At 46.8% G+C, this 11,977-nt stretch overlaps 1 protein-coding gene across 1 annotated transcript in view; it reads left to right on the top strand.

The window, feature by feature from the left end:
- The window catches only part of LOC135217703 (26S proteasome non-ATPase regulatory subunit 12-like), a 431,722-nt gene that overhangs the window by 361,771 nt on the left and 57,974 nt on the right, over positions 1–11,977 (top strand). Inside the window, exon 3 of the mRNA XM_064253692.1 lies at positions 3,493–3,710. Coding sequence (XP_064109762.1) covers positions 3,493–3,710 — 218 coding nt within the window. The remainder of the gene's footprint in view (positions 1–3,492; positions 3,711–11,977) is intronic.

The following is an 11,977-nucleotide window of genomic DNA, read 5'->3' as shown; positions in this document are numbered from 1 at the left end:
ATCAGGGGGCTGGAGGCCGTTTTGGATGTGAGCGCCCTGAACTTGCATGTCCAGAAAAACAAAATTTCATATGGAGACCACTCGGTCGGTTCTGGAGTCCATCAGACAGGGGATTGGATGGTCTCTCTGGACATGCAAGACGCTTATTTTCACATTCCGATACATCGCGAATCTCGGAAGTACCTGAGGTTCATGTTCGCAAGGCAAGGTGTTTCAGTTTCGGGCGCTTTGCTTCGACTAGCGACCGCTCCTCAAGTTTTCACCAGGGTTCTATCCCCGTAATGGAAGCTGGCTGCACATATTAGGAGTAAGAATCTCCCTCTATCTGACGATTGGCTTCTCCGGTCGGAATCAGAGAGTCGTGCATGAAGGACCTTGGAACAACTCTGGATCTTGCCAGAAAGTTAGGAATTCTGGGTCAACAAACAGAAGTCCCAGTTGGTTCCATCTCAAGAGCATCCTTTATTTGGGGGGGGATGATTCTGAATGCTCAAGTTTTTCGGGCTTTTCTTGTCCCCGAAGAGGGTTCAAGCCTGTCTGGGAAGACCAGTTCAGGAGTTCTTGGACAACAAGGTAAGTTCTGCCAACTCAGTGGATGAGGCTCCTGGGCAAATTGACGTCAGTGGAGAAATTTGTGAAGTTGGGAAGACTGCACATGAGACCTCTGCAGTTTTTCCTGAGAGCCTCTTGGTGCAGGAAGACACAACCAGATCTACTTACCTTTCCTGTCACAGATCAAATAAAGAGGACCTAAGGTGGTGGCTCTCTCGAGCAAGGTTGAAGAGGGTTAGATTACGACCCTCCTCCCGAACCTACAGTTCTTTTCCGACGCATCGGACACAGGTTGGGGAGCCCTACTGGGAAATCAACGAACTTCAGGAGCTTGGTCGGAGAAGGAGAAGAAGTTCCACATAAATGTAAAGGAACTGTTAGCAATTTTCCTGGGGCTCAGACAGTTTCGGAGCTTAGTAGAAGGTCGAGTAGTGGCAGTGCACTCAGACAACTCCACGGCTCTCTCGTACGTGCGGAAACAGGGGGGACTCAGTCTTTCTCTCTATACGAAGTAGCCAAGGATCTCCTCCTGTGGTCAAACGAGCGAAGGTTCAGATAGTCCCGAGATTTGTTCCGGGAAAGATGAACGTCCTGGCGGACGAGTTAAGTCGTCAACAGCAAGTACCTCTGAGTGGACTTTGGACAACAAGATTTGTCAGAAACTTTTGGCACCTTTGGGGACGACCGTCAATAGACCTGTTCGCGACATCAAGGAACAACCGTCTTCCTCTCTTTTGTTCTCCAGTCCCAGATCCTCTAGCTTGTCGGTGGAACGCCAATGCTGTTGGATTGGTCAGGTCTGAAGCTTATGCATTCCCTCCGTTTCGGTCTAATAAGAGAGGTGCTGAAACAAGTTCATGTCGCACACCAATGTAACACTAACGTTAATCGCTCCCTTTTTGGCCAGGAAAGAGTGGTTCCGACCTTCTCCAGTTGTTAGTAGACTTCCCCAGACTTCTTCCTCCAGAGAAGTGGCTTCTCAAACAACCTCACTTCAGAGGTTCCACCAAAACTTGTCCGCTCTAGCTCTGACAGGGTTTCAGACTGTCCGGAATCTTGTCAGAGCGAAAGGATTTTCAAGAAGAGCTGCAGAAGCTATCGCTCGTTGTAGGAGAGAGTCTTCTAACAAACTCTATCAAGGGAAGTGGAGAATCTTCAGAGAGTGGTGTAGAAGTGCTAAAGTCTCTACTTCTGCGACCTCTTTAACAGAAATAGCAGATTTTCTCTATTTCTTAGGAACTCTAAGAAACTGGCTCCTTCGACGATCAGAGGATATAGAGCCATGCTCTCTCTGTTTTTCGACATCGGGGAGGTTTGATATTTCCTCCAATTCAGATCTGTCGACCTCATTAGGTCTTTCGAAACCACTAAGCTCCCGCAGATACAGTGGCTTGGAACTTAGATGTGGTGCTTAAGTTCCTCATGGGGCCACCGTTTGAGCCTTTGAAGTCGGCTTCACTCAGGAACTTGACTAAGAAGGCACTTTTTCTTATTGCATTAGCTTCTGCTAAGCGTGTCAGCGAATTGCACGTATAGACAAAAGAGTCGGTTTCTCTCAAGGCAATGCTGTATTTTCGGTATCTTTGACTTTCTAGCCAAAAATGAGAATCCTCTAATCTTGCCGAGGATTTTGTGTCGTAGGAACTTATCTGATTTGGTTGGACATGAGGAGGAAGAAGGCTCTTATGTCCAGTTCAGGGCTATAAGCAGTATCTGTTTTTTTGCCACTAAGGGTATTAGAGGACAATCTTCTAAGCTCTGGACCTCGGTTCAAAATCCCTCTCGTCTCTTTCTAAGAATGCTATATCGTTCTTTATTAGAGAGCTTATCAGGGAAGCTCACTCGCAGTCCGAGAACGACAATCTTTCCGTTCTGAGAGTTTAAAGCTACGAGGTTAGAGCAGTGGCAACTTCTTTAGCATTCAGAAAGAATTTATCTTTAGCTTCGATTCTTCAGAGCACGTTCTGGAGATCGAATTCGGTTTTGCGAGTCATTATCTCAAAGAGATGAAACGGTTTTCGAGAATTGTAAAACGTTAGGTCCTGTGGCGGTTTTCTGGCATGGTGTTGGGAGAAACGGCACAGGGTCGTCACCTCTATGCTAACTTTTCACCTTGAATAGGTTGTCGAGTTCAAGGGAAGCTGGGGTACTGAGTACCTGGGATACTCACCAGTCTGTTAGGTCAGATTTTACAATGGTTGGGTATATAGTGTTTTAAATCTGGTGTTGGTGACAAATGTTTTGTATGATTGAATTTCTGGTCTTAGCCCAGGGCAAGGGCAATCTTGTTGTTACTATCCTCCGTCAGTCAGCCTTGACTCGCTTGAACTACGGAAGGATTCCACTCCTGTAGAGGCTAACTTTGGTCAAATTCCAATTCCTCTACAATAGTAAGAAGAGCACCGACCAGAGGCAGTAACAGTCTGCTGTAGCTCTCTTACAAGGTAAGGTACAAGACACCTTGAGTGTTTACTGGTATTGCAATAAATGTAACCATTTAAAAATACTAGTGGTCCACTGAATCCCACTTCCCAGAAATGTGTAATCAGCTCTATAATTGTTCGGTAAGACACTACAATAAAATGAAATTTTCATTATAAAATGAAGTTTTATTGTATACTTACCGAACAATTATGATTATACCCACCCTCCTCCCCTTAGGTGGACGGACGGGGCAGAAAGAATTGGATTTCACCTGGCAGTTGTACCTGGGCGTTCTCCCGCGAGTTGGGAGGGAGATGACGTCATCACCACCAGTGTTGGCGACGCAGACGCGCTAAATTTGAATTTAGTATCCTGCCGCTCGTGGAAATCACGGCTCTATAATTGTTCGGTAAGTATACAATAAAACTTCATTTTAATAATGAAAATTTCATATTTTGATTGCTACAAAAATGTGATTCTCATTTTGCAATTGTAATTTATTGATATGTTTTACAGGGAGCAGATGCACACTCCACAAGCAGAGTGCTAGTTGCCATTGTTGAAATATGTTTTGATGCTGGGGAATGGAATTTGATGAATGAGAGTATTGTTACGCTTACCAAAAAGCGTTCACAGATAAAAATGGCAGTCACAAAGATGGTTCAACAGTGTTGTGAATATGTGGATAAAACACCAGATAAAGAAACGAAACTAAAACTCATGGACACTCTTAGGTAATTATGTTACACTGTTTATTGGAATAAAATTTGTTGCTGTACGAGTGAAGTTGTGGGTAGTTTTTCCTTGCATGCATTAAATTTGATCTGCCTAATTTCAGCAACGGTTAAAAACTAAAGTATCATCTGTTTCATTAGTTCTCCACCTTAAGCTAACTTAAAGATTTTTGGAAGGCACAAGGATTCTTCTAAGTAAGTGGTGCAGTGTGTTTTAATGCTGGTGAGCATTATATATTTAATATTTCTTCTTAGTCTGATGGCTTGCAGGCTGTTGCTACTTTCTGTTTGTAATACCGTATGTATTTAATAGTCTTAAAAAGAGTCACCTGTGCTTTTTACTGCTTCAACAAACAATATGTTTTATTAAATAGTTTATTTTACATTAGTGACTTACCAAGTAATTATATAGCTAACAGTTTCTAGTATCGGCAGCTACAATTTGAAGTTTGCGGTAGCGATTCTTTTGTTTTGTTTGTAGGTAAACTAGTCTAGCCCACTTTTGGGAAGAAGAGGAAGAACTGAACCAGGTATTTCTATTTGTTTCTGTTGGGTTACAATGAGGTTGTGAGTCAGCAAGTGAATTGAAATTTGGATTCTTTGTTGTTTTATTGGAGAAATTGGTGAATTACACTTTTTGGTTGCCATTCTGCATTTATTTAGTGAGGGAATTTGATAATCCTTGCAATTATTCAGACTGAATTGACTTTTCCTAATAAGGCAGTCCCAGGTTATCAGCTGACTCGGTTATCAGTGATTCAGTTTTATGGCACTTGCCCAGCGCCATAAAATCGACAATTTATGGCGTCATAATGGGACGAGTTCCGGTTATCGGTTATGGTGCGCCATGGGGTGCTTATCGGCGCCATAACACCATTATGGCACCATAAATCACTGAGATTCAGTTAATGTCAGTTTTTGCTTATCGGCACACCCCCAGGAATGGAACCCCCGCCGATAACCAGGGACTGCCTGTATTGACTTTTCATTTAACTTATAATGTCCTGACACTAACTCGTCTAGCACTCATTATTGCAGCAAAGGCTGCAAGACAAGGTTAACATCTGCAAAATGCAACACACAATTTGTGTACTAATTGTAGGGACAAAATTGCTCATGAGAAAAGTCTTGTGTTTAATATAAGGGCTGGGATAGCAAACAATGAAAAACTTTAAATTCTCATCTATGTAAGTTAGCAAGGGATAGACAGAGGAAAGCTATTATTAAACAAGACAGAATGACTAGTCAGGAATCAGATAGGTCATCCATGGAGGTGCTAATTGTTTCTGTTCCTGTTATTTCACCCATTCCTAGCCCTTTGAACTATTCCACATACCGTATATACTCGCATATTATGTGACTTTTGAGACCTAATTTTGAATCTAATTTTAAAGGGGTCGCATCATACACGCGGTATAAAATTAGCGTACCGTCTATGCTTTTCCAAATCGGCAGATTGCGATAGTTACTACCAGAGGAAAACAGTAGATCTTTTAAAAAGTTATGCTTTACTGGTACTTCACTATATCCAATAATATTGTATGCATTCTCATATTATACTATTGTATTTTAAAATACAAAAGAGCGATCGTGCGCCATTTGCATTATTTTGGTTTATACATGTTTAACTGTTCTAGACTAACCATCTATAATTTCCAAATCAGTTGATTAAGGCACAATACCAAAGGATTTTTTACTTTTTGTTTTACTCGGTAAAAGAAACATTTGTTACTTGAACTATTATTTTTATTTTAGGATACACAGGTAAGTGAAAATTTATTAAAGTAAAAAAATGCATAAAATTAATAAACTAAAATTCTCCAAAGTCGTTCTCCGTGTCTGTATCATCAAATACTGCTCTGAATTCTTCGCCATCAAGGCAGTCATCATATTCGTCATCTTCCAGATCTTTGATCATTTCATCTTCATCTCCTGCATCTTCGTATAGGACATCGTCAATTCATATGGAAGGTATAGTCTTGTCACCGTGGCGAGCTCTCTGGCATGGCTTTTAAAGATCTGCCCTTATGCTAATTTTACAAAAACAACAACTGCCCGTGTGTGACAGACCTTTGAATGTCCTTAAGACAAACCCCGAGGCTATAATTATAAGATTATAAGGGGTTTTCATTCCCAGGTACTTTTAATCTTTAATCTCCTTCCATTCGGCCCTGCTCTCTCTCTCTCTCTCTCTCTCTCTCTCTCTCTCTCTCTCTCTCTCTCTCTCTCTCTCTCTCTCTCTCTCTCTCTCTCCTAAATCATACAGCTGTCGGAGCGAGAGCTTTTTTTATGGGACAACATAGGCCTGCATTTCGCATTTTCCATACCTACTAATTTTGTATAAGATTGCCCTTTCTCGGCTGTGAAGTTGATGTCTATCCATGGCTGTGAGATGACCAGGAATAACTTGTAAGTCGGTGTCAAAGTCACTCCACACTTCAGTCAGGCCAAAACTTTGCCATATCACATTCAATCAATATTCAGTCATTGTTTCCTATCTATTATTTTGTCAGAGAGAGAGAGAGAGAGAGAATCTGTGTATACGATTGTTTATCTTCTCACTCGTCAAACTTACTCTCTTATGCTTTATTTCATATTTCCTTGCTCACCAATTTATTCTATACCTACGATATTAAGAAATCAAGATGTGTAGAAGGGAGAACTGCCTCCAGACTGTACACAGTCAGTATGGATTTAAACGCTACGTGGAACTGGTTGAAATATCGCAAACAGCACCAAATGAGATGCATGTTGATAGAAAATCTGACTCGGTTTCTTGTTATTGCATAAAAAAACTTTATCAATCGTGAACCTACGTAATTTATTTAGAATTCTGCATAACGGAAAAGATAATATTTGATATCTGTAATGGGAGAAATGGTTTTATCTCTGTTGTTATAAATTTGGCAGATATGCGATCAAACACGGGGGAGGACCAAAACAGCCCAGCCAGAGAGCTCTGTTCATTTTGTAAATACTATTGTTTGGCGTGCTAGGCTTACCTGATTCATTTGGGTGTGCGCGGCAGCTGCTGCTACTGCTACTCAAATAATCGCATTTTTCTTACTATTCCCAAGAGTTGACCATGGAAAATCCCAAGATTAACCAAAAATCCCAAGATATTAAAATAATTGACATATGCCAAGCCTTGGAGTCCTAAAAATTTACTCTTGTCTGTCTGTCTATCAGGAAAAGATACTGATAAAAGAGAGAGAGAGAGAGAGAGAGAGAGAGAGAGAGAGAGAGAGAGAGAGAGAGAGAGAGAGAGAGAGAGAGAGAGAGAGAGAGTATATATTTAACCAGTGGGCATTAGTACATATGCAGGCAGTGTGTTCATGCTTGTTAAAAAATGTGCAGTATGGGTCATTCATATCTGGAAGGCAAAAAAAAAATATATATATATATATGAATTTTGTTGCTGTCAGTCGCATGGACTAAATTTACAAAGAGCAGGGAACAAATCTTGACATTCCTTGAGAGATTAGAGAGATTAACCAAGGCCATCTAGGATGAATCTCTCTTTCTCCACTCTACTATACTGTAAGTGTTAACTTGAGTCTCTGAAACCAATAGGTATTAGCACACGCGTAACTGTATGTGTGTGTGTATGGGCATACTGTTAAAAAATGTGCTGTACCTACAGGTAATACCTACATCATGGAAGATAAAACAACAAACAAATTTTTGTTGTTAGTCGCCAGGGATATTAAGGGTGTGACCAGCAGACAGAAAGATTAACATTTTTCCAGAGATTAAAGAGCTGAATTTTGTTTTGAAGGTATGTCAACCGCGTTAGTAAATAGGTATCATCTTCTAAAGAAATTTTTTTTCTCTTCTTTTTGCGGAAGAATCTTCAAACCATTTTGCATTCAAAGTAATAAGAAGGAATCATTCTATTCTTCATGTAATCAGTAAAATACTTACACTATTAAAAACTAAAACTACGTACTGTATGCAAAATACACATGTCATCGTTAGCTTCGCATGTAAACGTTCATTCTAAGAAATTCACAGAGTAGTATAACTAACACCTGATTGGTTGGTTGGTAGCCATGGAGATCTGTTATCCAAGATTGGAACTGCCCTCTGCTTCTGTTCTATTTATAGACATATGCTGTGGATGGCACTAGGTTTGAACGTTACCATGTTCGTGATTTTCTGACTGCTGACGGCAAAAATTACTCAATAATTTTCATTATATAATTATTTCTTCGTGAAAACAATAATATAGTATGATCATTTTAACTTTAATGTATATAGTGGTATGAAAAATACCAGTGTGTCGTCGCGATGCATCATCAATATTGGTATGAAAAAACCACATGGTGTTATAGCGATACGTAATCACAAAGCACAAATCCTTTTCCCGGACCATCCTTAAAATTTTACGACTCTTCAACTTCAAGGTCGATATGGTGAAATATATTATATAGTCATACTTATTGTTAAAATTCACAAGTTGAAATGCAAAACATTATTTTGTTCCGACACGGCATACAAACCTTCGGTCCTTTTACAATAGGAAGGTACTAGCGGCAGCTGGATAGGTCGTAAGCTTTCGAACAAGGGGTTCGGTAGTTAACTGCTTGTCCGACAGGCGCGCAGCGCGCGACTGGGAGGTAAACAAAGAACCACTTTTTGCTTTCCGGCCTTGGCCCAACAGCGAGTTGGACGTGTTGTTTTCCCTTTATTGCTTGTGTTGTTCGACGAGCTCTTCTGCCCCGCTTCTCGTCGTTTCGCTTTTCATGAGTATTTGGTTGTGTTTTGTGTGTGAATCATATTGTAAGTACAATCATTTCCTCTTTTTTCATCATTTGTGAGTTGATCAATCATGGAATCTCCACGCCTCGCTACCCCCCGGAGATTATGCCCGGGTACCGAAGGGCGTAAATGCGGAAAGTTCCGCTCGTTCGCCGGAAAGGAAATTGATCCACATATTTTGTGCGCGCGGTCGTCGGGGGGCGCGTGAATGCACCCGAGCCGAGCCCTGTGAAGTATGTTGTAATTGGTCGGCAGGCGCAGTGGGGCTTGCTACGAAGGCAGGAAGAAGCGAAGGCCTGCAAAGGAGTCGTCGGAAAGCTCTCCCGCGACTCCTTTGGTTACGGACACTTCGTATTCTTTCCTGCCGCCCGCTCAGCTCCCACGTTTGGCGCCTTCCCCTTCGGGGGGGGTTTCTAGGTCCTTCTCCTCACCCGACCTGTCGAGTGTGGAGGAGGGCGCTAGATACCCCGATGTCGAGTTGTACTCTGGGTCCTCTATCCGTTCGTCTTCGCGCGAGCGGGTAGAGGATCCTGCTAATCACCCGACCTTTGCTTCCTCAGGTGCGGTTGCCTGCGAAGGACGACCTCGGACAGGTGTGGGGCATCGTTGAGGTCTGCAGGGCGGGTGCCGAGTGTCCAGGGGCTGCTCTACCATCTCGCTGGCTCTGTGGCGGTCACGCATGCTACGGTAACGACCACCACACGACCCTTTCAACGCCTGGCTATGCTTCACCTCCTCACCTGGTGTACACCCCGCACGCGGTCTCTGTCACACCAACTACATCGGTGCAGGGGCCAGTCGCCGTACCACGGGGGAGTGTGATGACCCCGCCGACTGGGGTTTGCCGTGCTGCCGCGACCGGACTTCGTGTGCCCGAAGAGCTCGCCCCTGGACCTCCCACCAGTACCTAGGATGTCTGTGCCGCTGGTCCGTCCACCTGGACCGCCTGTACAGCCTGCCGTACCTGCCGTACCTGCCCAGCCGCTGTTCACGGACGTGACGTTGCCGAACACTGCTTGCCGTTCCTGTACCTGCTCCTGCCGTCTCCACTGCTGTTCTGTGATGCCTGCACCTGCTGACGTTGTTCCTGTTCTGGCGCCGCTGCTCCCGATGCCGATCTGTTCGGACAGGTGCGTCCGGGCCCTGTTGCTTCGGCAACAGCAGCCCCGGCTCGCCCTGGATGACAGATCTGACATCGGTCCTGAGGAGGTTGACGAAGAAGAAGAAGAAGAGGAGGAAGGTGTCGTCGTCGTCGTCTTCATCGTCTTCTTCGTCGTCGTCGTCGTCTGCCGCCTCTTCCCCTTCTTCTTCTCAGGCTCCCCCGCCTAAGAAGAAGAAGGTCGCCTCCCCCCCCCCCCCCCTAAGAAGTCTCCTTCGGGAGCTTCTAAAGGCCCGTCTCGCTCCGGTGAGACGGGGGGTTCTTCCGCTGGTCACCCCTGCTCCTTCGGGGGCAGGACCCGTCTCTTCTTCCGCAAGGAAGAAGACTACGGGGACCAGAGGAGTGCCGGCTAACACCGGCACTTCCTCACCTGCTGTTAGTGGTTCGACCACGGCAGCAGGGTCCGTCTCGGCCTCTCGTTCGCGAGAGGGTACCGAGTGTACGGTCGCCTACCAGCGACCGTGCAGCTAGGAACCAGACCTCTGAGCCAGCTCAGCGTCAGGTTCACGGCACGGAGCGGAAGACTGGTGACAGCCGCTTCACGCGACTCTCACCAGAACCAGTCTCGCTCTCGCGGCGAGCAGCTGGTACCCGGGCGACGTGACGGTCCACAACCGGCCACGGGCTGAGGCTGGGAAGAGGTCCCCCCGTTCGCCGGCACCAGCCACGGCTGGTACCAGCGACGTGACGCGCCGTGAGGATACGCACCGGTCTCACCGTGACAGTGGATCTCAGCCGGGTTCGCCTGACCGTCACTCTCACAGAGAGCGATCAGGTACGGCGACCAGCACCAGCTCCTCTGACACACGAGACCGGGGCCGCTGTTCTCGGTCCAGCCGTTCTCCACAGCGAGACGGCTCGACTAGGCGCCTGCTAGCTTCGATCGCCGCACCGCGGGTTGACGATCGCCTGCAGTCTTCCAAGCCACTGGTTCTGCCAGCGAGCGAGGAGGAGCGTCAGGTCTGCCTCTCCCATACCTTCAACCTCCTCGGGTTACACCGGGAGGGGCGAGGTATTGAGGAGTTGATCGTGAGGGGTGCGCCCCTCAGGATCCCCCACCACGTCGTCCTACGTACCAAGGCACGGTTCTCGGACCGGCCAGGTCGTATGCACAAGTGGCTGAGGAGACCGAGAGGGTTCTGTCGCTGTTCCCCCCCTCGAGGGAGGAGGGTCTCGGGAGATGCTCCTGTTTTGAGGGACTGGTATGGTCCGACTCCGCAGGACGCAGTCACTCCTGAGATCCAGAGGAACTTTGCCGAGGTTATTGCGCTGATTCGTCAGCACAACGACCTCGCGGAAGGATCGCCGCTCCCACCATCCGAGCCCACGTCCCTGGCTCGAGTCGTTCTGGGGCCCGAAGAGGGAACCCAGAACCGACGGTGGGTTTGCCGCGTTCCGAGCTTGCCGACTCGGTGCTGGACCAGGTAGAATCTCTTGTCTCCGGGCAAGACGGTTCTCTCAAGTCTGGCAGGTCGAGCAAGCTGCTTCGCACCTTCCTCTGCTGCGACACGGCGGCGTTTTTCGTCTGCCATCTGAGGACCCGATGCCGCCCAAACAGGTGAACCCGGAGTTAGCCAGGCTGACTCCGGGTGTGTCTCTGCAGCAGCTCCTGTCCGAGAACCTATGGTTCTCGCAGCAAAGAGGCACTCGGCCTGGAATCTACTGCCATGGCAGCTTTCCAGGCCGTCTCCTGGTTAGATCTGTGGTCCCTCACAGTATCTAAGGTCGCAGCCAACTCCGGGGTGAATTTCTCCCGAAGATGACTCGGCTTTAGGAGGGGGAAACTTTGCCAGTCTGGGGAAGAGCCATCTCCTTGCCCACCAGACAGTGAACCTGTGGCCGGCCAACCTGGTTCTCCGACGTAGGGACGCGTCCTTACTCGGGTTTGCCAGGGCGGCTGGGTGTGAAGCGGCATTGGGACTACGCAACGGACCTTTACGGAGTTCCACGTCTCTCTTCCCAGGAGAGATGGTGGACGCTGCGGTGGACAGACGGCGCACTGACGACAGTGACCGTCTTGGTTCACCAGGCAGTCTCGAAGGCTTCTGGGCAGCCTCGGACTGCGGCCAAGTCAAAGAGCTCGGCTAGCGCTTCCTCGGTGGCTAAGACGGTAGCTGCGTCGAAGCCCCGGGGAAAGACTCTGTCTTCTTCGACTTCTACAAAGGGGAGCCGTAACCAGCCCTCCTCCCAGCCCTCCTCCTCCCGGGGAGGCTCTGGGGAAGAAGGCGAAGAAGGGGGGAAACGCTAGGGACGGCGTTCCCCCCTCACACCTGCTGCCGGAAGTGGGGGGGTGCCTGGCCAGCCATTGGGCAACTTGGCAGCGCTACGGCGCCGAGACCTGGATTGT

This window comes from Macrobrachium nipponense, chromosome 19, assembly GCF_015104395.2.
Source record: "Macrobrachium nipponense isolate FS-2020 chromosome 19, ASM1510439v2, whole genome shotgun sequence".
Lineage (NCBI taxonomy): Eukaryota > Metazoa > Arthropoda > Malacostraca > Decapoda > Palaemonidae > Macrobrachium > Macrobrachium nipponense.
Note: the sequence above shows the minus strand (reverse complement) of the source record. Positions and strands in the feature narration are given on the sequence as shown.